The sequence below is a fragment of the Scatophagus argus genome, chromosome 7 (genome assembly GCF_020382885.2).
Source record: "Scatophagus argus isolate fScaArg1 chromosome 7, fScaArg1.pri, whole genome shotgun sequence".
Taxonomy (NCBI): domain Eukaryota; kingdom Metazoa; phylum Chordata; class Actinopteri; family Scatophagidae; genus Scatophagus; species Scatophagus argus.
The window spans coordinates 25,676,021-25,703,929 of record NC_058499.1 but is presented as its reverse complement, the minus strand read 5'-3'; the positions used below and the strand labels follow the sequence as shown (position 1 = coordinate 25,703,929).

The following is a 27,909-nucleotide window of genomic DNA, read 5'->3' as shown; positions in this document are numbered from 1 at the left end:
AAAGGAAGGATGCTGCAACTCTGGAATGTTATCATGGTGGCAACCATTTTATCTGCATCTCAACAGTTTGCAGGTAAACAGTAGAACGTCACGTCACACCTCATCACCTATCAGAAATGTGCCCCTTGCACTGAACTGACTGGTTTACAGTTTGTTTGTTTTTTTTGTGAGATGTGAAAATGCACTCAGCCATGGTAAACTTCTTAGTCCGAGTCGGCCCCCGACAGGCTAAGACCTTGAAAAGACAAGTGGTTTGCCATTCGGTGTTGTTGTCAGTTTGAACACAGTATGCTGTACAGGTAGAGACACCTGGGAGTGGAACTGGTCAGCAGCTGATACCACAAATTTACAAATTTTACAAGTTCTCTTGGGAAATAAATTCTTAGCAGAATTAGCCTGAACCACAGCAGGCCCAGTAAGGCTGGGTAAATCCTAATCTTGCAAAATGTACTTATTACAATCTGATTTACTATTCCTGCATGTTCTTTCTCTTTAGCAAACACTATCAGTGTCCTTGAAATCACGTTTCTGCACACTGGGAGGGGAAGTCTAAAATGCAGTGATGGGCCAAAGAAGAGGGCTGTTGTGAAGTTTAGTTGGGGACTAAAAATACAAGCTCAGAATGTATTTACAGGTCCCAGTTCAGCCTGTGCTGAAAAACAAACAGTGTCTCTTCTGTTTAGCCTTCTGGCTGCAAGGTAGGAACCCTGTCAGCATGAACGCAGCCTGCTACAGGGCGGCTTGTTAAGGTTCTTTAGTGACAAAACATAAGCATCTTAGAGGGGAGTGCTGATCTCTATCAGCTGTGTCTGGGAGCAAACTGAAGCAGTTGTTGATCACTGGAAGTCCCTATAGGCCAGTTATTTTTTTGTTTTTCCCCCCACAAATCGTGAATCACTGCAGAGAAAGAGAGGTCTGTGAGCATACAGTCACAAATGTGCAGAACAAATGTTAGGCTGACAGGGACAGTAACAGAGCTGCAATCATTAGTCAATCGACAGAAAGAAAATTAGTTGCCAGCTATTGTTTCTGTCATTTGTTCAAACTAAAAGATCAAACACTTTCTGGTTTCAGCTTCATGAAGAGAAGAATTTTCTGCTATTGTTTGGCATTTATGATAACGAATGAAGATTTGGAGGGGGTTTTTGGACTGTTGGGTTAGATAAAAGAAGCAATTTGTGATTTTTACAATTTTATAGACTAAAAGATAATGAAAATAATCGTTCATTGCATCCCTATCCAGTAGTATGTGAGATTAGCTGCAAACAGATTCACACACGCACACTTGGACACACACAACCAAACACAAGATCCCCTTCAGACTTATGACTAGTGGGGATTTCCCAAAAAAAAAAAAAAAAAACTCAATGCAGAGGAAAAACAAAAACAATACCTGCAGCAAAATAAATCTTCAAGTGTGGTTTTAAAAGTGTGTTTTGGTATCTAAGAGCGACTACTTCGCTCAGAGACACTAACCAACGGTGGGAGAGAATCTTAAATATAGCAAATAATGCGTTAAGTGTCAGAGTGCAGGATAACAGATCCAGCAAGTAACAACAGCTTCGTGGTTGATCGGGTCATGTTTCTGTATACATTTTTTTCTTTTTATAAAATATTTTATTCATACAATCATTTCTTTAACTATAGCAACATTACGATTTAATTTTGAGCGGCAAGATATCAGTTGCACATCACCTCATAAGAACAATAGTATATAAACAAATGCTGAAAAAAATTATTCTGTATACATTTGAGTATGTCTCTCGTTTCGCTTTTCAGTTCATCCTGTGTCTGTACACTTGAGTGTCTGTATGTCTGTCAGTGATGACCGATGGGGAGTATTGCTGGTCCTGGCGGGGGCGTGTGATTGGTAGAGCTCTGAGCGGTAGCCTCTGCAGGTTGCCTCAGGAGAAGGGGCCTGCGTGGCACTACAGGCTGGCCACTGGCTGGCACTGGGAGACCATCACACCGGCCCATTTACAGCTGGCTCTGAGGACAGGGTGCTCTGGTCCAGCCTGACAAAAAACACAAAAAGGTAGGGGTACATTTGAAGACAGAAATAAAACATGTCTACCGTAGTCTTAAAATATCTAAACTACAGAAACTTTTGAGGAAATTTAAAGTTGGCATGCTGGACTGACAGCTCAGTATGCAGCAGCAGTACAGAACTCTGCATAGGACATTTGAGGGTCTACTTGGTTTAGTGATTCAGCCTACAAAGCTCATAGTCAGACTTACTTGGCCTCCTGTATGGCTGACATTTCCTCTAGAGGACCATTGGGGAGCTCCAACGTAGGCCGACACTTCTCACTGGTTACAGAACACACGGGAAAGGAGACAAAAAAAAGGTCACTAAATATCTAGCCTAGAATCTTATTAACAAGGGTCTTGTCTGATTGCGTTACTGATACTTTTACTTGTCTGATACGTTAGAAGACTGAGAAGAGAGACTTTGAGGTAATTCAGAATCGCAATGCATCAGCTACAGGAAAATCCAATCAATCAAAGTCTATACCAACACATTTGAACATTTTTTTTTCCTCCAAACTGACTTATAGTCACAGTTTACTCTCCTTTGTAGCTTGAACTGTATCTTATCTTGGAACCACACTTTATTACAGTTACAGACACTGGAAAATCCACCAGTGCTGCTGAATACTGCAAAGGCTGTGCATGGTTTTTTTTCTTCCAGGCAGGTGGTGTGTGTGTGATGTCTGACCCTGTTTTGGGACAGCAGGCTGCGGCTGAGCTGTTGAAGCCTGTTCTCTCTGAATCCACACACTCCAGTACTGAGTATTTCTCTGAAGAAGTACTCTTCTCTTCATCACTGGAACACACAGGAACACACACAAACACACAAATATACAGTAATACCATATGGGGTGGTTTATACCAATCACTTTTGTCCAATCAAAACACACAGAACACAGTGAGGTGTGAACACCGATGCATGCTGAACTGACTGACAGGACACACAGTAAAACAAATGATGGATGTGTTGAAATGGTTAACTGTGAACATTATGTAGAAAAAGCATCAAAATGTACAGCAAATGGAGAAAGTTGACAGTTTTGTTTTGTTGTTTTTTTTAAGCTATAATACTCTGTTTACTTTTATAGCTACGAAGCCAGCAAACAGGCAGGGCTCAAAACTGATTTGGACACTGATTAGACCAAAATTGATTGTGTCAGCCGTCAGTCTTGCTTTGTCTCAGAGAACCACCAATAATCCTGATGAGGCCTCAATCAAAGCAAAACACCCACAAACATCCAAATATAAGCCAACATTTGAGGTAGTACATAAAAAATTATACTATTATTTTCACACTAAGCACAATACCATTAATACTGGTATCTTCATGCTTGGTTAAAAGCAGTCTTACTACAAAATACATCTTAAATGTTCCTCAATGCACAAGAATGAACACAACTCCTAATGATACCTGAAACTTTGTGATAACAGAAGTACACTGACGTTACTGCAAAATACTGATACATAAAAGCTCTGTTCTTCCTCTGACTACTTTATCATTTTGTCACAAAGCTTTTTCTGACATTGGGTCAGTTTAATTTCAGCTACAACCAAGCGGATAAATCGGGAACTTTATCGGCCAGCTTTTCACCCATTTATCAGTATTGGAACATGTTGGTAAATCAGCAAAATTGCATTATATAAAAACCAAAAAATACATCCATTGCTTTAATTTCAACCAAAACCCATCTTAGAAGGATATTGGTATTTCCTGCATATGTTACCTTTGTTCTGTTAATGACAGCAATTTCCAATGTACTTAGAGCATTTGAATTGAAGTGCACGTGAGGCCAAGCATTAGCCTAGCACGCTAGTAGCATTATTCTACTGTTGATGCATAGAACCACAACGACTGGATCACTAACATCAATGATAGAAGAAATATGAAATGAGAAGTATGTATTCTGTGGTCATTAAATAAATATGAATTAAATTACATTAATATACTTACAAAGCTGTTTGTAACCAAAAAAATAAAAAAAATCTAATTATTCAGATGTTGAGGCCACTTCAGAAAAATTGGCCACTTTGTGACAATTTTAACTCATGTCATTTCAAATGATAACTTGGTCTTACATCGGTTTGGCCTGTTAAGATAAAAGCCATTTGAAAATTGAATAAACTAAAAAAAAAAGAAAAAAAGAAACTGCACTTGGACAACACCTTTGGCAGAAACACATGCAGAATGGAGGTAATGAAATAAACAAACAGGAGCTGAAACCAAAGAAGAAGATCAAAATTGGGAAAGAAAAGTTGGTGGTTGACGTGACAACAAGACTACATCACGGCTGCAGGCTGATCTCTGATTGGCTGTACATACCGATAAGATTTCAACACTCTGAAGAAGACCACACCCACAACGCACAGCAAGAGAAAGGAGGGGAAGCTCAGGTTGTAAGTGTCGCTCAGTTCATCAGACAGTTGTTATTTACTCAGACAGACAGACAGACAATATAATCAGCATCAACAAGGGGACAGAAGGACAAACACCCATCTTTAAAACCTGTGACTTTACGATAAATATGAAATATGAAACGGCTTGTAAGACTGAATGGTGGCTGCAAAAGTTTTGTAGATCAGTCAGCTTGAATTCATGTCAGCTACTCTGGATTTAAATATGTTTTTCAGAATGTTAAGAGTGACTTTTTAAACCACTCCAGCAACATAACCTGCAAAATAACCCTTTTCTACTACGCACTTCGTGTTTGTCAGTCTGAAAGTACTACTAATGTCACAAAGTCACTCAGCACACACAGCTCTGTAGCGTTGAACGTGAAGGTGTGTTTGGCGAACCTCTTGAAAACGGCGGTCTCAGTCTTGGCGTCAACAGTGAGGCTGACGGTTTCTTTCATGGAGCCATTGATGACTGTCTCTGTGATGCTGCGCTGCTCACAACAGGCCGTTTCCTCCTCTGCTTTAGATGTACCACAATCCTTAGGCGAGTTTGAGGGGGGAGAAGACAAACCGGTGCCCAACCAGCCATCACAGTCTATGGGGGGGTAGTTAAGAAAGGAAACAACAGTGTCAAATCTGACCAAGGTCAAGATCATGTAACAACTCAAAGCTATGCTGACAGGAGCTATATTCACTCCTCTCTAATACGATTGTAGGTTATGCCAAATTTGCTTCTGACTGACAATCAAAGTGAAATCATACATTAGCAAGTGTTTCTTTTCATCATCAAACAAGTGTGTGAAGGATTATCTTGTCACTATGGAACAACAGGAAAGATCTGGGCACACAAATATGAACATTTTACAAGGAGCCCTGGTGAGTCTGTCAACATAGACGTGCATGTGCATACATACCACCTTCAGGTTGAATGGGTGCGTTGACCCCCAGAGGGTCCATCGTCTCTAAGCTCGTTTCCATAGCAACAGGAGAGTTGCATCTCAGAGGATCTTTGGGGCTGAAAGAGAGCAATTTCTATTTATGAAGCACTCTTTAAGAGTCAAAGACAGCAACATTCATCTGTAAGTGTAGCACAGCAGGTATTCATTCACAGAAACTGATACAGAGGTTGTCACAATGTTCTACCAGACAGGAGTGAAGCTGGAGAAATCAGCCCAGCCTATTTCAGAGTTAGAGGGGGCAGCAGAAGAGGAGCTCCATCCGGTCTCCGGGAGGACTTCTGTGGAAGAGGGAGAGGAGGAGGAGGAGGAGGAGGACAAAGGAGAGGAGGCAGTAGGGTTGTTAGAGCTGGAGGCTGGAGCTGCTGATGTACCCGTGTCCATGGGGATGTCATCAAAGTTGGCAGTCCACACTGGTCCTAACACACAAAAAATAAAACAAAACGAAAAAAAAAAACGTTTTAGTCATTCCATAACCCTCACTGAACCCACATGTCAAATCCTAAACCAGTGCCAGACAAAAATTCAATCTGGCAAAAATGTTGGACAAGTCCAGCTACTTGGACCTGTTTGTCTTGCAGTACTCTTAGGTACACCAACCTGTGTCGACTTCCATTCTGTCATCAGTGCTTGGGTTTGAAGCTTCGAATGGATCTCTCTTCACATCCTCTTCCTCCGAGTCTGTGCTTTCCTCACTGTCTGTGCTGCCTGAGCTCCTAGATAGACACACAGTTCATGGATTATTTCCAATGTGTATCTGAAGTTATCCTATCTTTAAACTGGGAGTACAACAAAGCCACAGAGAGAAGTCCACTCTCAGACTGGCTGTTACAGTGGCAGTGCTACAAAGTGTAGCAGCCCATAATGTCTCAATGATAGCATGTGCTGATTGATTACCAAGAAAAACTTGACTATCAGGCATTAACAAGGACTGTATCAATCACTAGTTAATTCAACTTCTAAAGAAAATCATTGATGAGCAAAGAAGAAATGTTTGGGTCATTATTCTAGTAAGTTTGACAAATGTGAACATTGTTTTTACAGACAAATTCAGTATCTGATTAATTAAAACAATTACACATTAGCCAATAATGAAAATTCTTAGTTATGTTTTCTCCTGTCATATTATTCCTGCGACTACAATCACAGAAAAATTCAATACAGCCTGAAGCCTGAACACAGAAGTAAAGAAATAAGATTTCACACAGTGTGCTCAGTTTACTAACTTGCTTATATTTGTGTGTGTGTGTGTGTTTGTACATTTGTATACAAAAGAAAGACGAGGCATGTGATTGGGACAAAAAAGCAGGAAAAACATCAGAACAATCAATACGATAATTACACACCAGCCGACCCAATCATTAAAAATATCATTTAATACAACTGATGTTTTCAAAGGAGTACAATCCACTGATAACATTACCAACCCCCACCCATCCCATCTCACCCACCATCTCCAAAAATAAATATGTATTTTTTTTATTTTTTTTTTTACAAATATGCATGATTCACGTGGTTCACATTTTCATTTGAAAAATCCGTAATTGTGGCTTAATCCAGAAAGCTTGCATGTGTGTGTTTATATGTTAAGCTGACCTGGGGCGTCTCTGTGCCTCTGGTGCGAAGGTGACATCTTTTTCATCCCAGATATCCTCCTCATCTGAACCAGCATCTTCAAACTGCTGGATTTTCTCCTTACAACGTGCCTCAAACAAAGCTATGTTCGCCTGGGGAAACACACACACACACAGGCCACACGCTTAGAAAAACACTGCTTATACTCATATTCATATCAAATATAAACTTAGGATGGATCCTGCAGAACAACAGACACTCAGCAATGAAGACATTACTATGTATACCACATTTTTCTAGCACAAAAGCTCTTATATTCTGTGTGTGTGTATTACACATTCAAAAACCTGAACTAAAAAAAAACAAAAAAAAACAAACTTATTCTTATGAGCCCTGAACCCACATGCCAACTCCTCTGTATTGTATATGTATGTATTATGTCTCACACACACAAAATATATATGTGTTTGTGTGTGAATATCCATATCCATAGCTATGGATATGGATATAGGTATATATCTAATCATTTTTGGGGTTCAAAAGTGTGTGTTTTACTCCAAGCTTGTGTTTCTGTTTTATCAAGATGATTAAACATATGCCATAGTAATAAAAACAACATTTTCAACTGCAGTTTGAGAATTTTACTTTCACCTGTCATTCATTGACCACATATGAATTAGAAGATTAATAATCACAGTACTTACACTTTCATTTGTATTCAGTGAAAAATTGATGTCTGATATTCTATCAAAGGGAATACTGCAATGTTAAAGAGAACAGAGTTTAGTTTAGTTAGAGTCGTTATGCATCCATATACGTATGGCAGCACACAGGCAGACAGCACTAGCACATACAGTTCTAACACTTCATGTACAACACTGCAGGGAAAACTAGAACTCATCCCATTCCATGTTCATTGTAATATAAACATCATTATCAAAAAACATGGTTTTGAAACGTAACGTGCATGTTTTGTGTCGTAAACTGGTCAAAGAATCATACAAGGCGCACTGAAAGAAGGCAAAAAAGGCATTTTAACAACATTCTGGACCAAAAATTTGAGAAAACCTAACTTAAGATCAGCCCCGGGCTTAGTCTAGTTTAGCTAAGCACAAAGACCGGAAACTGAGGCAAACTGCTAGCTTAGTTCAGTGAATGGTCACAATATGTCTGGCATATTGACTAAGTCTGTATATAAAATTAGAGCAGCAACTGACAATTATTTTCATTATCAATTAATCAGCAGATGATTTTCTTTATTACAAAACATGAGAATGTTCAAGGTGATGTTTTCTGAGCTCAATACCCAAAATGATATTAAGATAAAGAAAAAGGGCAGTAAAGTCTCACTTTTGCAAACTACAGGTTACCAAGACAAAGTTGATTAACAATAAGCTAACTCCACACATTCACACCAGCCTAAAAACACCAAACTCAAGAATTCACCCATCTAACCACCCTATTACTACTACTGCAGATGATATGTACATTCTGACCCTCAATGGGAGCATTATCAGGTCCACCAATACAACTGCTCTCTAAATTACTACCTTCAACTTCAGACAGTTACTTTTTTGGTTTTTTTTTTTTCCCAAGAAACTTGGCCAATTTGTCATTCTTACATTTTACAACTCTGGCTTCAAATAGTATATAGAACTGGCAGTAAATTCAAGACAACAAGAAATGTTGTATTGGTGTGTTGCTCGTTTTTCACCCAGCCCTGTTTATTGTTACCCAAGTGACATCTCATTTTGCATAATCTGATAATGCTTAGTCCAAGATTTTTGTAAATGAAAAGGTTCTACCTCACCGCTCACAGTTTAAAGCGAAGCAGACATTTGAAATCAGTGATCAACTCCCAGCTATCTTCCCCAGCCCACAACCATTTCAGATGATTATACCCAGGTCATTCCACACCAACTCACAAATTTTATTGAGGAAAAGAAAAAAAATGAAATCATTTATGTGATAACATCTGTGAAATTCATGGGACCTTGCAAAACCTCATACCTCAGCTCTGAAAACTTTTTTGTTATGATTATTATTAGGATTTCTCGGGATTTTCAGTTTTCTATGAGTGCAGGTGTCTTTTGACACTTGGCTTTTTCTGCCAGGCTTTTCCATTAGAGTAGGACTCCATGACCTCACTATCACACCAAACTGCTGTTAAATCAAACAATTCTCTAAAACACACAAAGTTAAACTAAGAGCTGAAGCTATACTGCAAACTAACAACTGTCTAAAATCGCTTACTAACCTACACTAGAAAACAATTAAGAAAAGACAGAATCATCTGTGATTGGACAAACCAATGGGCACAACATTTCAGTGCAATTTACAAATAGTGCAATTTGTAAGCCTCTAAACTGTTGTGCTCTGTAACATCAACTGTGCATCAGATTCAGGTAATTCCCCCATTACCATGTTAATGACAGCTACTTTAATAGGAATTCAGTTTCTCCAGTCTATCATGGCTACATTATGTACCAGCTGGCATATTGTAAACAGAAAGATGAATCAGCCCTAAAGTTATGTAAGAATCAGGGTTGCGCTGAGCATAGATGCAGATTTGTATGTTATGTTTTTGCCTTGGTGGACTAATTAAGTCAACACCACCAATGATGGCTGTCATAAAATTACATTCACTGAGCTAGTTAGGGTATAAGTAGTAGGTGGTAGGTCTACTTAATAAATAACAGGTTGAAGAGGCACCGTACAAATGCAGAAAAGCTTGAAGCTAACATTGCACAAATGTTCAGGGAAACTTAAAAATATTACATGATAAATGTAACATCTTTTCCCATTAAGAAAAGGGCAATTGAATTAATCCTTCTTGGAAAATTATATAGTCAGAGTATCTTAAAGAGTGGGTTTTCCATTCCAAAGCTGTATTTTGCCAGACCTGAGGCATCTATTTTTTATGCAGGACTAATTCAATTCCTGAAGAGATACAACTATATTAATAGCACATAGAATGAAATGTTTGGCTGCAAGAAATGTGGAAACTAGTGGACATATTTATTTTTGAAAATTGCACATTTCTTGTTTGGGTAAAAGAAAAAAAAAATACCTTTATTAATTTGATTACCATCTACCATTTTGGAATACTTTAAATGAAAATACATTGCAAATTAGCCTTACATACAAATTTCATCCCAATCAAGTGAACAATAAGCAAATGGTAAACTGCAAAAATGCTTAAATTGAGCTCTGAGGGCTTAAAACTTAAAAAAGAATGGAGTAGAGTTATAGGCTTTCACAGGGTCCCATGAATTTAATGGAATTTTTAATGATTATGATTTTTTTTTTTTTTTGAGAAAATCCTTGACCTGAACTGGGAAGGTTCAAAATTCTGGCTGAGCTGGCATGGAATGAGCAACCCCAAAACCAGCTTGCCCTAAAGAAAAAATATACCAAGGGACAGGACACAAAAACACAAAAGCTGGATATGGTTTCTTTTCTTTAAGCTATATTTTGTATTTATTCTGGAACAGAAGAAAGCAGTGATTCTGGTTTTCAATGTGGTGTGTTCCTGATGTTTGGCGGTGATTTTGACAAACTATAGTTTTAAACTCATGTTTCATGTTATTAATACTGTGACAATAACCTCACAACTGAAAAATATGTTTTCAGTCTACCACAAATTCCTTGGCTGAAGTAATAAATCAAGTGGGAAGGCGAGTCAAACACATTTTGTTTTTATGTGAAAATGCCCACACGTGACACTTAGTCAGTTGATATTATTTAATTACTGCTGGTTGTGCTTCTGTGTTGGGCTCCACATACAGGGTGCATACAATGACTGAATGTGTTTAAATTTTAAGAGATGCTGAATGAGTACCTACCGACATCACTGAAAATTTAGATCTTGGAAGTAACGGCATTTGTTTTAATGTCTGAGGCCAAAGGTTATAACCACTGCAGTTGATCTTTTTTCTATAGCGAAACAGAAATATAAGGTGTCTGGTCCAACCCTAACAATTTTTATTAAATTGCATGACATTTATTGGCATTAAGAGTTTAATGGCAAAAGGAAAGCTAAGCTAAGGAAAGGAAATATTCAGTAATAGTCTTGTGTTTTGACCTTCTATAGTGATAGGGCAGAGAATAAAAAAAGGTTTTCTTTAAGTGACAGCCAAATATCTTATTACTGAATGAAAAAAAGGAGCAACTCCCACCAGCTTTATGATGTCTCAGTGCTCTGTCCCTTCAGTGTTACACAGTAATAGAGACAACACGTCCAGTCATGCAGGATGAGTACTCACTCCACAACATCGTCCTGATCAGCAAACTCTTCGTCATTGAAGCCGAACTGCTCAATAAAATTGGACGTCATTTGTTGCATCTGATAATCAGAAAAGGCCTGGCAAAACCCAGGACCAGCGATAATGATATAGTCTTGGCTCTACACAAGGCTGGTCATTACTTACAGTACATAAAATAGCAAATTCACACAATAAGTTGCAAAAACATAGACCACATAACAAATGTTAGACAGGTTAATAGCTAAAACATCACAAACATGCATTTTACAGTCAGATGCCAAAATTATTAACATTAGTTCAAAACCTTTCAATTCTATTCTATTTAAGGTAACTATAAACTTTCTTAAAAAACATTAGTAGTTAAGTAAATTAATTCAAAACATGGCAAAGAGACATTCATGTAGATTGTTAATATTGCATGACCCATAGTCACAAAATATTTTAAGATCATAGGCCTGTTTACAGAGATGTAGCTTTTGAACTCAATGAAGGTGAAGAAAAGTTAGTTAAACTTAGTTAAACTTTTTAAGACATGAATTTCATGTGTCCAATCATACCTCAACAAGCAATTACTGAGAAGGGCTCCAAGAAAAAATAAATCAATAAATCAAAGAGCTGATGATGATTTATTCCCTTTCTATGCAAATTGGGTCGAAGTAATTTTGTTCAAGTAGGACTCGTTCTCAAAGTTGTTTAAAGTTTACTGTCTCACACTGAAACTGCATGAAGGATATGCCTCAACGAGATATTCATGGACAATCAAGTGAAGTGAATAAAATTATTCATATCTTTACAATGAAATGTTTTGTGGCTAAACCTCGGGTTCTGGCAATCATGGATGTTCTCTGACACACACCACCCACACAACATTCAAACCACCAGTAGTTTGAATGTTGTGGCTGATTGTTGCATACACTCATTCTGAATTTGATGCCAGCAAAATATTTCAAAAAAGTTGGGACAGGAGCAACAAAGTTGTGGAACGCAAAAAAAACCCCACCTGTTTGGAACATTCCACAGGTAAACAGGTTCACTGGTGACTTGAAAAGATCAGTAGTGCAAAAGAAAGGATCGGGCAAGGTTCACCAGACAGTCCGAGAATATAAGAACAATGTTTTTCAGTGTGTAACTGCAAGCAATTTAGGTATTTCACCATTTATAATACACAACATCATTTAAATATTCAGAGAATCTGAGGAGATCTTTTCATGGAAGGGGCAAGATCAAGAATCAAGACCCCTTCAATCCCTCAGACAGAACTAAAAAAATACCACGATTGTATAAATAACTATATGAGCTCAAGAACGCACTACTGCCAGGAAACACAGTTCATCACTGCATCTACACATGCAAGAGTCTACCCATGTGAACCGAGAGCCACATATTCACAACATCCAGATACATTGTCAATTCCTCTGGGTCCATGACCCTGTCCCCACTTTTTTGGAACGCACTGAAGGCATCAAATTCGAAATTAATTACAAAAATGTTATCATACTGAACCTTAACTATCTTGTGTCTGTACCGTACATAACTGAATGTAGATCAAAAGGATTTGCAAATGATTGTATTCTGTGTTTAATCAGGTTTTACACAGCATCCCAACTTTTTTTTAAAGAATTCGAATAGAATATCCAAATAATATCTCACATGGCAAAGCAACAGAGCTTCTTTTCAAGACCACTATAGAGAGATAAATGAATACTGGTTTATCAACTAGGTCTGCGTGGCTATGGGTCTGCTCTGTGTCTGTATATGCCTTTGGGTGTATATTTGTTTAGTTCTTACTTGTTGTAAAGAGGAGTCCTGGTGAAAGCCACTGTCTTTAAAGTCCACCTCATCATCACTGGCAGAATGGATGTGGTGTGTATTCACCTACAGAAAAAGATATTTTTGCAAAAAGAGTAGGACATTAAGAAAAGAGGACTCAATGTGTATTCCACACCAGTAACTGTTTTATTTTAAATCCAATGTGCTGGACTACAGAGCCAACACAAATAAACTGCTGTCTAAATAACTGAATTGTACGCGAACATGTAAAACGCACCAACAATTGAGCTTGACATCACTGTTAATGTTCATGTAGTTACTCACCAGGTCAACAGTGTTTCTCTTGTTTGTGTCAGCCAGCTGCCCGGAAATAAAGGCCTCCCATTTCTCTCTGTCTTCTGCAGGGAGCTCTGTGACACAGAGACACAAACAGACCCAGTTACCATGTAACAACATGACAACATCACACATAACACAATACAGCCAACAGTCTATAACTGAAAGAAGATAAAGCTAATTTGCAAGACAAATGTGGACAGAATGATGTGAGGCTTATGTCCTTACCAGAGATGAGCTGTTGTATCTGTGGTCCATTAGGACCTTTGTCACAGTTATGAACTATAGAGTTGGCTATTCTGGTGAGGTGACCCATGTAGCCTCTTCGCCGACCACCTTCCGCCCTAAACACACACAAAACACATGTCAACATTAATAATTAGGACATTACTTAGTTACATTACTTTGGCCATTAAAGCTAAGCATCACTTCACTCATATCCCATCTGAATCACAACCAGTTAGTGATCACAGAAAAAGAGTAAAGGACTTCTGCGTTTCTTTTGCATTCTTTTCTACCCCACTACAGCAAATGCTAACAACATAAAACATCGTTAAATCCTCACAAAGTTGCTTTTGGTCTCATTCATAGCATAGCAGAATACTCACTGTTCTTTCTCATTGGAGCTCCAGGCATCTACGATTCGCTGTATAAACTGGCACTTTTGAAACAGCTGGTGGGGGAAAAACACAAAAATTACATACAACTAATTCAGTGTGCCTGCAAAGTATTGCATACTGCTGCTGTGTGTGGGCTGACACAGAAAAAAAAACTTCTTTACTGTATTATCAATAAGCTTTGATTATCTACCAGGCTGTAGTACATACAGCACAGCCATGAAAACGGATTATGCCACAGATTACTCGTGGAAATGTGACGCAGTATTTACCTTTCACATAAGGGTTACTGTCATTATCACATTTGTTCAACCTAGCCTAAGTCCTGCACTGGCTGTTAACGTCATGAATTGACAGCATTACCAGAATAACTGTGTTTTATTTTTTGTTTTTATCAATGTAAAAACAGCTTTAGTGTGCTAAAACACAGCAAACTGGTGTTTATAAATCTCTTTTTCTTCCAGTATTATCATCTTACATGTTTGATGAGGATGCTCTCCCTTGCATGTTCCAGCTCTGTGTCTGGCTGAGAGTCAGTGGGGGCAGGGGGCATAGCCAGAATCATGGCTGTGCAGATCTCCACCTGAATGTGGAGGAAATTGTTCCAGATGTATTTGAAATACATATCCTGTGGATCAAAACAAAACAATAGAGAGAGAGATTAGTTTGGATAGTACAATACTTATTGGTGCTTCAACAGAACACTACAGCAGTAACTGACTAGTATGTTCTTGTTTTACTAGTTTTGTATGTATTCTATCAGTTAAAGTGACATGTTTCTAAGCTACTTCATTCCTGATACCTGTGGTCGTAGCCTCTGTTTGACCTACAGGTCAGTAATTATCCTACAACTTGCTACTTTAAAAAGTAAAAGTTAAAAATATAAAACTATTTTCCAATAACAAAAGCAGATTGGCATTGTAAGAATTGGGGCTATTATTCCATATAGTGTCCAAATGTTGCATTTAGAGCGTAGACAGATCGATTTGCAAGGAGAGGACAATATTAATTTGCATAAACATTGAGACATTTGAAAGCTTAACAGTGAAAAAAAGAAGAAGAAGAAGAAGAAAAAAAAAAAAAAAACAATGAAAATGGCCCATAACAAGTAACAACCAGATTTACTGCCTCATAGGACATGACTTACATGGATGTTTCACACTCATCTTAAATCCAGCTCCTCAGGACATACACACAATCAGCACAATTTCAAAGTAGTCACCCAAGATTAGCATTATCAATTCAGTACCTGACCAAATGTGATTTTGGATATAAAATGTCATTACTTTAACAATTGATCCAACTGGATATTTATGTGAAGGTTCGTCTAGGTTAGCACATGCATTCTTGAGTTAATGCCAAATATGTTTTTTGAGTCCAAGTGGATGTGATGAGATCAATCTTGTGGCAAGAATACAATGGACAGACGGACAACCTAAAAACATAATGTCTCCACCACAACAGCAAGGGGGCATACAATTAGAGTAGTACTCACTAGTGTGACTCCCAGTGTGTTGAGGTTGATAAGTTCTGTGTTGATGCTGTGTGTGTTGCTCTGCAACAGGCTGGCCACCAGTCTGACCACATTGAGTCTTGTGTTACCCACGGGAGGGTCCAGCACCCCCCAAGTTGTCTTCATCACATTCCTCTGTTAGTGGAGAGCGAAAAGAATGAATGAATACAAACACACAATCATTTAATAATTATTTAATGCTTACAGTATGTGGAAGAAAGCCATTTGTCACAAACTATTTCTGTGACTGTAGCTGCATTATAAGTTTTCCTATTATTTGGAATTCTCTAATGTTAGTGTTACAGCAGCACAAGGATATAAGTATACATAAACAGATACACTTCAAGAAAATAAATAATTAAAAGTACATAAAATAAAAATAAAAACAGAATATAATGAAACATACTAATTCAAACCAAAGTGAACAGCTGGATAAAGGTTGGACAAAAAAATTGTTAAATAAAATTACTGAACAGACCATAGCACAATACAAGGCTGCAGAATTCAACCTTGTAACTTCAGTCTACTGGCTAGACATTGTATTTTTTTTTTATTTATTTATCTTACCTTTGGGGGCTCCAGTAGCAGCTGGTGAAAGTCTTTGAGTCTGGGTCTCACAGCCTCCAGGATGCTGTGGTTGACTGAGAACGAAGGATGGGACATCCCAGGAGGGCACTCCATATGACCCTCAAACCTAAAACATGGAAAGGAATAATGTAATGAACTGGTTTACCAGACACAATAAACTAATGCCTAAAGTCTTTTGCACTGTAACTCAAGTCACAAACTGGGAAAATAATTATGGATTAGGAATCTGATACTGAAGCAAAGAGCCTGAAATCGTGAATAAAAGGAGTAGATTGAAATTACAGCAACAATGGGGTCGGGTATTAATTCATGCATTTTTAAAATAATCTTTAATGTGTTCATGTATCACCTATAAGTGTGTTTGGTGATGAGTTCATACTTTAAAGCACAATACTTAAATCACAAAATCGGTGCGAGGGAATTACCTTTCTTGAGTCATCACTGATGATTTTAACCATCATTCCCATCACTGATAGTAATATCAGATGTGCCAACTTTGAACTTTACTAAATAAAGTGGTTTAAATAATCTCATATGATGATGCCATGCTCCCATATCTCAGCGATGACTTAGCCAAGTAGTTATCTATGAAAGTAAGGTCCTAACTGTATTTGACCACCATGATCCATCTAACAGTTAAAAAACTAACAAATTTATTTCTCATATTCTCCAACAGTCTCAATATGAACTATTTATTCAAATGCAAAATGAAAAGGCCACAGGACATACGCTGGTCTCCTGGTCTCAAACAATGTGAGGAGGATCTGGATAACACTGACAATTGCAGATTCATTCTTCTCCTTGTCAAAGATATTAGACAGCAGTTGCTCCACTGTCTCTTGCCTGAGGAGGACAAACAGGAGGATGAAGGGAAAGTAGACTTGAGAGTCATTTGCCAGATCTGCCAGCAAAAAACAACACTAACCATTGTTGGATCAACATATTATTTCACACTGTAAAAAAAAAAAGCTCAACAAAAGCAATAAAAGCTAAATGAACAATGTACCTGATCTACAGGAAAACTGTTGGTATGATATTTGGCGAAAAATTTAATAAGCCTCAATACTAAGGGTGCTCTGTTCAGGATTTTTGCGGTCAGTCATCAATCACAGATTTCTGGAAAAGGTATCAGCCGATGCCAATCACCAATTGAAATGTTGATTATTTACTATATTATCATCTAGAGAATTAAGAAAAAATTAAAATGACACACAAATGTGTCTGGAAATGTCTTTGTATTCCAAAGACCATTCTTAACCTTTTGATCACTGCTTATACCTGGTTAATTTCATCTATCAAATTTGTATCGATGTAAAGTTTGTGTAACTCCAAACTCAAAATACTTTCACCTCTAAGCTGTACTAAGCAGAAGTACTTCAGTACATGCGTAAACTGCAGTCCACTGTTTAACCCTCCATGTTCCTCTGAACAGGAATTCACAGCTTCTGTTCAGAGGAACATCAGAGTCCTGCTTGTGTGTTTAGATCCACTGTAAACTGTTAGCTCCCTTAGCCAAATGCACTGCAGGACTCACAGCTGCAAACCAGCTGCTAACAGTTAACGAGCTCTCCTGCCAATTTCAGATTTGTCGTGTCATCTTCGTTTAAGCACTATAACATATTAACAACATATTAATTAAAAATAGTTTCCATTAGAAAATGTAATTAAAGAGTTTGGTCTAGACCTGCTCTAAGTGGAAAGTGTCATGAGATAATTTTTGTTGTGAATTGGCGCTATATAAATAAACTGAACTGAATTAAAAATTCTCTAAGAGACGGCTGGACACCATTTGGGCAATTTGGCAGTGCACAGAGAAACTGTCTTTATTTATATGACTGACTCTTCTGATTGACTTTTATCGAGGATACTAATCAATTTATTTATAACAAAGTTTGGGCTGATAATGATTGGTGATCAATCACTCAGAGCACCCTTACTCAATACCTTAGCAAATATCAAAGGTAAAGTAGGTGTCAGAAATAGCTGGGAAATTAACCAGGTTTGTTCTGAACAGTACTGTATATATATATAAGTTATTGTAGATCAATACATGCATACTTTTCAAGTGTGGCCAAAAGTGGGTCGGGCTCTGAGCAGCCCTGGACCTGGAACATCTGGTCTCTACTCAGTCTGATGATCTCACACAGTGACTGGGAGGCATTGGAGTGTCTCTGTGTCAACAAAGATGGACACGAAGGACAAATAAGAAAATTAACCATAAATTTGTATTGTGACTCACTTGAAATTTAGCATATTTAATGCTCCAAAGTCCTGATATTTATGAAATATACAATAATAAATACTGCCATTCATCTTGATGCAGATTTAAAGTATAATGTAATAAAGTATAATAAAGTGGGATCCATCTGAAGGGCTCAATAACAATATGATTTTTTTCTGTAAATTCTGTGAACTGACCCTTAAATGTAGAAGTGTGCATGCAAATTCTCCATCACCTAATTTTAATGGATGTTAATGTTTATAAAGGTTAAATGAAAATAATAAAACATTCTCTGGTTTATCAAGAGCCAACAGAAAGGTTTAACATCCTGGTAGCCAACAGAGGAAACAGTGTGTGTGTGTGTGTGTGTGTGTGTGTGTGTGTGTGTGTGTGTGTGTGTGTGTGTGTGTGTGACACTCACATCTTCATCCTGACAAGGCTGTACCATATCCACCAGTCTCTGAATCACTTTCTCCTCATTCAGCCACTGGAAGAGTACAGAGAGCAGAGACGGTCAGGACAACAAAAAATATTACAAGAAACAGCAAGAGACCACGGCCTTCAACCCAGTGTGAAAGGGCTAGTGCAGTCCCATTACCCACATTGAGAACGTCCTGTCGTAGTTGTTGTGGTTCGATGCAGGTGAGCATCCTGAGAAGCAGGTCCATGATGGCAGATGTTCCTATGTGCTTGATCATCAAGTCTACAAAGTCCTCTTGCTTCCGCAGAAAATCCACTATCTATAAACGCAAATGAACACACAATACACAACATAAAATCAGTACAGAGGATAAACTTCTCTATTTGTCTACAATATTCTGAATGGCTGCCTCAACAATTAGTATAATTAATTGGCATCCTGGTGATGGGCGTTATAAAGTTGTTAGTTATTGATCCTCAAGGGTAATTAACATATTTATTTCTGTATTAAATCAGGGTTTCTGTTACTTAAAAAAATAGGTACAGGTGCATGTCCTTGAAGATTTCAGTGTCTATGGGGCTACAACAGTGATAGTGAATTTTGGCACTGAAAATAAAAGCTGGCATAGAAAACAAAACATAAAATGTATAAAAAACAACAAAAATTAAAAAAAAAAAACAAAGAAAAAAAAAACACTGGCACTGAATAAATGTATTTGAAAATGTTTTGACACCACAACAAAGAGTTCAACTGACAAAAATAACACAGACTTGAGTTTTTTCAAAGACAACCTGGTATTTTTTTTTTCCCCACTGACAGTTAAAAAACAAAAACAAAACACTGTCAGTGGTGCAATTTACTGATTTGGCAGGTCTGAGAAACTTCAGCAATGTTTGTTAATGTATTTTTGGTACATAAAATGCAAATGTCTTGATCCTTTTAGGCCACTCCGAGCAGCTGTACTGTAAGCGCTTGAATAGACCTGTATCAAAATCCAAACAGCAGATGGCCTGACTGCAGTAAGCCTCTGACATGACCACACACTTATTAACAAATACCAACATTACCAATCCAGGATCTGTATACTCAAAAGCATGAGACTCAACAACAAATCCTCTGAATGACTGCTCTTAAAAACAAGTCAAAGGGATGTCACTGTGACTTTAGACTGTACCTGTGACTTCCCTTGGTCAAGGGTAGTGACAGGAGAATAAACCTACAATACAAATTTTTGATGGTGGGGAAGAAAGCACCTGGAGGAGACCCATGCAAACAGAGAGAACTTGCATATTCCACAAAGAAAGGCCCTGGCCTGGCATCAGCACCAGGATGTTCTTGATGGTAGCCGAAAGCACTGACAGACAAAAATCCAGTTCCAATTTAGAACCAAGTAGCAGATATAAGGATGAATAAGTTTGATTTTTATAGGCGAACACCAAACCTTATTTTATTTTGAATATGGTTGGACAATATGGTTTCATATGCTGTATTATCATCATGTTATTATTCGGCTTGAGTTGGACCATGTGGATGAAGATTAACATTCCTATATGGTGTTTGTTGTTGTGGTGGTGTTTTCTTTAAGGAAACAAGGCAATGAGACAATTTGTCCCTAAAATAAACATACACCCTAATTTTATCTATATGTTAAGCCTTATGAGGTTTAATGTAACAGAAATGTCATTAAGAGGAAGAAACTTTTGGTTTCACATATATATCTAAAAGAAACACACAGAAAGTCAGAAATTTACAATCCTGTCCTGAGATATAACACTTCTTTTCCACCAATTTACCTGTTCAGGCTTGCGTCCTATAAGAATGGACAGGACTTTGGAGAAGAAGCTGGCTAGGAGCGGATTGAGAGGCGGCTCATTCTGGAGGAAGCTATATAGTTTCATCAGCAGTTTTTCATCTTCTCCCAGTCTGTCGTTAATTTGGCTCACATCTGATGTTAGCAGCTCACATGATATGTTGGGATACCTGGAAGAGAAGAAAACTTGCTCCTTAGATTTTTCCCAGTAGTGTCACTTACAATACTGTCAAAAACACATTTATACATAATTTGGCTTCCTGGCAAAAGAGTATGTGCGAAGCCAAGAGAGTAGAAGTAAAGAAGACAAATGGGGGACTTACAACAACAATTAAATATTAAATAATATTATTACACTTAATCTGCTATTTGTTTCATCCAAGAATAAAAAAAAAGGGTCTCAGCACATGGAATATTTTGGAGTCAGTTGTTTTAAAATAAGGCTATCAAATGTATTGCAGTAATAATACTTCAGTATCACAATTTTCAAACAATATAGTATCTGCATTTGGTAATATCAAAAGATCCTACTGAAAAAATAATCCTCATCTAAAATCAGATTTTAACCCAAGGCTGTGCATGATTTCTTTGTACAACTTCTTTTTGCTGTGGTATAAGAGAAGAACATAAAACAAGGAAGAAACATCATTCTTTTATGCTAACATTATATTGTATTGTACTGAAGTTTATAAATCTGGTATTGTGACAACTTTAACTTTTAATCATTTGCCACCTCTGCATGTCTCTTGCGTGCATTCATTACACCCAGTCACATTATAGTACACACAAAAACCATCATAGTGACATGTTGTTGATTCCTTTGGTGTAAAAACTGCAATGTCTTTTAATGAGTTCTTAGTGCAACTCACCCCAATTTCAAGTTCTACAGACATAACCGACAGTTGATACAAATGCTCTGAAGTCTTCAGATGTGGTGCAAATGCAAATATGAATTTACAAAAAAATTTTTTAGATCCCTATTCAGTTCATGTGGCTATTTAGTTCTCTGCACTACTTGGTGAAAAACAGTAAAATACAACAGGGACTTTTCTAGCACAGGCTAAAATGGCCACCAACTGTTGAGGCTAATACTTCTAAACATTATGATTACCAAAATGCTTCTGTTGTGCACTGCAGTGATCCATGACAAATCTATAAATGAAAAGTTTTATATAACGTTGTACAATTTAATTGATTTCCTCCAGAGGAACGTCTACAGTTTTCTTATGTTTTCTGTGAGCATGTATCAGAATTCCTTTATTTATCCCTGAAGGGAAATTCTTAACAACCCTTTATAGCACATATACCCATAATGGCTAAAGGAATGACTGCAATTATGGATGGGCAATCAGACAAATTCAAACTGTGATCAATCTTGATCTACTTGAATCTACTTTTCAGGAGAATCATGTAGATTGTGATATTTATTGAGGTCATATTTAATTGCAAATGAAGAGCTTGTGTTAAAAATGCACTCTCTTCAATGCAATATTGTGTGAGAAATTATTTCAAGGTCAGAATACAGTCTACAGGGCATAAAATAAATTGCGAAAAAAGGTTGATTTCTTTTGTGGAATGTGACTGCAATTAAACAGATCATCATATTATATTTTGCCAGATTGCCCACTCTTAGTTGCAATTCATTCAATACAACAGAGAGAGAAAGAAGTGAAAGTTACAGAGATGTCTATATATGTGTTTGCTGAATAGCAAATCTCTCATCCAGCCCAATTTTCTCTTACTTGTATTTAACCTTCTCCTCAACATCAGTACTGGGTTCCTGCGTGATGAAGGTGACCAGATCCTCCATGCACTGTGGTCTCAGCAGGAAGGCAACCAGTTTGTGGTTCTGGGCCTTGCACTCTTGCAGGACGTCATCCTCGTCCATTACCTCCGTCAGCGTAACATCCTCCTTTTCTAACAGCGTGTCAATGTGGGATGTAGTGTGGAGGTCAAATTTCCAAAACATGTTGGCTCTAAAAAGAGATTTGTGCAAACATGACAAACATCATTGAAATCTTCTTCGATCAGAGATTCCTAGGATATAACTTAGAACTTTGAGGAGTGAGGCATCATTTAACAGGTCTTTCTTCCTCCTACCTGTGAGTACGCTCAGGTTATAAAGAGGTGTGTTCTAGTCTTTGGGAGTTGTGGCCCATTCCAGGCTACAGCGGTGATGGACAGACTGGCAAACAGCACACATACAGCAGTTCAACAGCACACACCTGTAACACGGAAAAAGGTGGGTTATTACAAGGAATGTTCCACTGCTTTTCATGTGGATATCAAGACAATTTGATACTTGCAAGTTAAAAGGAATAGATTACTGTCATAACGGGAAAGTACTGTCTGATCCCACTGCCCTACAAGCAGGTACAAGTTCATAAATGCAATATTCAGAGATGCAGCTCCTTCACATGCAGGTATGCTAAACTTAAGTGCTGTTGCAACAATTTATGGTTGCTTAAATAATGGCACTGTAAGGAAAAATTAAAAATATGAAAATCCAGCCAAGCTCAGACAGTCTTTTGTAATGCATGAAAAAATATTGTGGCAAAACATTTGGCGAAAAAACTTCAATCACTAACATTTTTTGGCAAAGCAATGTGACAACATCTGTCAGGGCAATACACATCTAACACATCAAAGTGTACATTCTAGGTGGATTAGTTTGTAGCACAAACATTACATTTCTTCTGTTTACCTTACCTTACATACTGGACTTAATCCAGAAAACATCATGACCTTATAATGCTGAGAACACATAACTTTGCCTATTAGCAAAACTTAAACAGTATCTTACCAACTGCAGTAAAAAGTCAACAAAATAAAGTATGCCACCATCCTAATAATTGATGACTGTAATGTAAATTAGGGTCGATGAGTAGGATCGGAGTTTTGCCAGTCCTGTATTACAAGCATGAATTGATTTCATTCTATGCGAAGTGACTAAACCAACATTCGTCTGGTAAACATGAAAACAGCTGGCAGCATGTGGCCAGTTAGCACTTCTGGGATTACCATTTGGCTCACAGAGTGCTGCTTCCCTAAGTTTTGCTGTGATATACTAGTTTTGAGAGTAGTGTACACAGTGTCATTACACCACATCCTTTCCCATACTCATTTGAGATGTAGCTGCCAACATCTTTTCTCACATTGCACCAGGCTTAGGTTGTGTGCTATTTATTATTTTGGTTAAACTTCAGAAAAAGTTCATTTGAACAGCTGTTAGAAATAAAAACACTGTGATGGATTGTGGTGTCGCTACACTCTAATTCATGAGTTTAATAGGAGTGGCCACTGAGTAGAGTGCAAAATCTAGTGGTAATATTCAGAATACTGTGTGACCTAGTGTGTAGCCTTAATATCAAACCTACAGGATATAGTTTTTTTTATGCATAGGTTTATTATTAAAAACTTCTGCAGCAAAACAATTTAGAAAATTATCACAGAGGTACAAGCTCTGATACAGTGGAGTTTGTTGATAATTTGATTTGATTTTCAGAGCTTTTTTAAAATCTATGCAGAATGTAGAAATGAATGGGACATTATGATTTTAATTTTTAAATTATTAAAACTGAGGCTGTGAAATAAGAAGAAAGTAATGACAAATGTCGGTTATGCACGTCAACAAATAACAAAAAATAGAAATTTTCAATTTTTGACTACTGACTTCCGTGTTTACAGAGTGCACTTGAACGCACCATGAAGTCCCTGTCAGCACCCTTTGCCACAAAAAGCAGTGCAGACAACCAGAACCTGCTTGGAATTATTTGTGAAATAATAATTAAAAAAATTATATAATTATACAGAATGAAAATACAATCTTTAAATATCTTTTTGATCATGATAGAGAGGAATGCAAAGAGAAAGGGACAGCTTTAAACATCTTCTGAGACATTAAGTGACTGCACATCACAACTAAGCCATGTACAACTGAAATTACAGGTGATATGGTTCTAAAACATTACATTGCTCCTTGAAGGATGAACTCAATGATCAAGCTCAACCTCTACAGGAAATACCAAAACAAGTAGGATAAAACTACTGTCAGTGCATGCTGGATCTGCGGCAACTAGCCAATTTACCAATTTTATAATTTCAGTCATCTTTTAAGCAAACATGTTAAATATTTATTGATTTCACCTTCTTAAAAGTAAGGATTTGCTTCTTTTCTTTGTCATTTATGATAGTAAATAAAGAGTATTTGGGTTTTGCACTGTTGGTTCACTGTTTTCCATAGGATGAAGTTGTACCAGCCGAGGTGACGCATGTATGCAAAGGAGAGGTGCACTGACTGCAATGTGTGACCAATATCAAATTTGCCAGTTCCAGTTTTCTTTCTAAGAACTATAATTGACAGCATAATAATGAACAAAAATCGACTTTTCTTCAATGCAAAATGTTACTTTGATAACAAAGTACTCTGCAACTGTAAAGAGCTACAAATAATTGACTGAAAATGAGCTGTAAACCCAACTTCATCTGACATATTTTACTTGACCAAACAAAACCAGAAAAAAAACACTTTGTTACTCACTCACATCATTTTACAGTATGCTTAAAAATTCACCAGAGCTGATGTAATTTATCAGATTTCTGAAGCTTTTATTCTCAGCTACGGAGAACAGCTGATCATCCAGGGCCATGAATACCATAATTATTTTCCTCATAACTGCTTTGGTCTTTTAGCTGCTCTTACCAAGGAAACGATAGGAGAGGCTGCTCGCTTGCGTCTGGCTGTCAGCTCCAGCCAGGTTTAGCTGTCTGTCTTCTTCGCTTACAGTGAAAAACTTCCACTCTAAAGACATGTTAGTGTGTGGCTGCAACATTACTGCCTGCACCGCTGTGCGTACAGAAATGTTTTTTTATAGTTTAGGACAAATTAGCCTACTGTTTAATATGTTCACTTTAAAAACATTAGAAATCCATAGTAACTGGATACTTAACTATAAATTTATATAAAATCACAATTTTTGACATTTTATATATTAAACCATTAATCAATTAATTGGCACGTAAATCAATAATAAAAGTTGCAGCCCTTTCTATGGCACAGCTCCTCTATCTGAGCAAGAGACAATACTTATTTTCAAAAACGTGACTCCACTTAGTAGAGACTATCCTGATATTCCTACAACTTGCTCATGAAGACATTTGAGGTCCAGTGTCCCCTCTCTCCCAGCTGATATTTCTACAAGACACAAAAACACTCTGAAGCCATGCACCTTTTGTTCTCTACCTTAACATTAGACCAGTTTTTCATGTTTCGACTTTCCAAACAACACCATCAATTTCACACTGTGTGAAATTTCTGTTGTTAGCCTCTCTCTAAGTCTGCCATGATCATCTTCATACCAGTATGAAGGTCATGTAGTTATGGGTGTTGCACTACTTATAGCCCACTATGGGCATAAAATGAAACTTTCAAAACAGTGCCACATTTCAAGTTGATTGCGATTTATAAAGGGAACCCAGCGCATATTTTTGTGTGCAAGCTCTTTCTGAGTTTCGACCGTATGCTGTTTTATGAATCTTATGCAGTTTTATAAGAGATGCACCAACACAACAGAAAAAAACTCTCTTTAGTCTGCTGCCTCACATCAAATAGCCCAGTTTCTAATTCAAAATCTGATTACTGACCACTTGCAGGTAAACACAGGTTTTAAACCAACCAAGTTATTACACTGTGTCTAAACTCATTCTCTTATTTTCAGGCTGAGACAAATTTCTGTGATTTGCAGTGGACAGCATATGGATACAGGAAGGGAAAGTGTACAATGATGTTTAAACCACAATTATTAGTTATATTGCATAGGATGGAGATGGTACCAATTGACTGTAGCAATTGTGTTCAATAAACATGACAGATTCTAGCCACTGTGAGATCAAAACTACTTAGGTCTAATCTTAACATTATCAAGTGCTGATTTTGCTTTAGGATGTGTTAATATTTTTGCATTTGTTATTTGCATTAACTTAGCAACAGCTTTCTACCACTGGCTAATGTATTGTAACTACAAAATGTTTCCATGGTCATATAAAGTCTTGAGATTTTCCTTTTCAAGGAATAAAACTGATCCCTCTATCAGGACGAAGGCTTAATTAACTCGCAAATACAACAGTATATATTCAGACAAATATCAAAGTCCAAAAGCAATAAAATTCCCAGGGTAAACCAGTGGAACATGATGAAAACAAACTTTTATAGTTTTAAGAGCTTCACTGTGCCTAAGTGAATGCCTCAGATCTCCAGCCAGTGTCACGAGAGCCAAACAAAATAGATCTAACGTTCGACATTAAACAAATTTGACCATCAAGTTCTCAACCTACGTGGTTTGCGCATGCACAATACAAGGACGACAACATCCCTCACTTCAATCAGCATTGAATTATACAGTTCGTTGCCAAGTCCGAAGTCACAGACTGAGCCTGTTGTAGAGTCATTTTTGTTTCACGCTGCATATTATTAACCACGGTTTGTGGCTATTAGTTACATTACTTTCCAACCATCTACCAATCGCACGAAAAGTCAACGTTCGCGCGATGGCCTTGAAATAAAGCTTGTGAACCGAATTCCAGGGAAAGCTTTAGCGTTGATTTTGGCTAAACACTGACTGAACGCTAGACACATAGCATCTGACAGTACAATCTATTATCTCGTTTATATAAAGGTACCAGTGACTAACGTTATTTGCTGTTGAAATACTACGTTTGCAGTAACGTCAGAGCATTTACATACCAAGGCCCACAACAGACTACGGCTAAAGTAACTGAAACATACCGGCTCGGGCAAACTGGCTAACGTCACTAGCTATCGTTAGCTAACCTGGCCATCTAATATCGGGACCAAACTAACTTCTGCCGGTTACCTACGTCAAGTTAACTGGTATCAGTAAGAGATCAGACTAACGTGAAGACAGACAAGTTGACCAAGTAACTATAGCTATGGCTTCACGGGCCATAATAACACTGATATGCAATGTTAACGCCAACCGTGTCCTAGCTAAAGTGTGACAGCATAGTGTTAAGATGGCCAAATATGCTTCTTGCTAACCAGCTAATGTTAGCCGGCTATCTGAAGACTGCTGGCTAATCGTCTCTTGAGCACCAAGCAAATGCATAGGCTGGCAAGTGTACCTACCGATAGACAACGGTAAACAGCAAGTCTCCAGCATGGAGCTTATCTTTCCATCAGTCCTAGGCTTCAATAAAAACAAACAGAGAGACAACACGAAATTCCACTAAGGAAAATAAAGCGTTTAAAACTGATTCTGACAGGCGCGAAAAGGTAGATCATCCGAGGGCACTTTTCAAGATGGCGGTTCCGTCAACTTCAGCGACCCCTTCCCCCACTACTGCTACAGCATCTGTCACTCAAAGTGTCACTGCATAACTATTGGTTGTAATCC

General features: G+C 37.6%; 1 protein-coding gene across 2 annotated transcripts; it reads right to left on the bottom strand.

Annotated features, from left to right (window-relative positions):
* Positions 1-23: 23 nt before the first annotated feature.
* ppp6r3 (protein phosphatase 6, regulatory subunit 3) lies at positions 24-27,909 on the bottom strand. Of its 2 annotated transcripts, none has more exons than XM_046394779.1 (25): positions 27,642-27,909; positions 22,598-22,722; positions 22,240-22,473; positions 20,481-20,667; positions 18,869-19,006; positions 18,688-18,753; positions 18,104-18,216; positions 16,775-16,888; positions 16,025-16,151; positions 15,440-15,592; positions 14,423-14,572; positions 13,936-14,000; positions 13,556-13,671; positions 13,316-13,401; positions 13,010-13,096; positions 11,222-11,319; positions 7,661-7,715; positions 6,978-7,108; positions 5,982-6,097; positions 5,569-5,800; positions 5,340-5,440; positions 4,825-5,020; positions 2,720-2,827; positions 2,239-2,310; positions 24-2,015 (listed from the first exon to the last, which is right to left on the bottom strand). In XM_046394779.1, exons 3-25 carry the CDS (start codon positions 22,464-22,466, stop codon positions 1,964-1,966), a joined length of 2,790 nt encoding a protein of 929 aa, XP_046250735.1. In that variant the 5' UTR covers positions 22,467-22,473; positions 22,598-22,722; positions 27,642-27,909; the 3' UTR covers positions 24-1,963. The 2 variants fall into 2 exon arrangements, with proteins under 2 accessions (XP_046250735.1, XP_046250736.1); XM_046394780.1 differs by having other exon boundaries at positions 11,222-11,268; positions 27,642-27,859.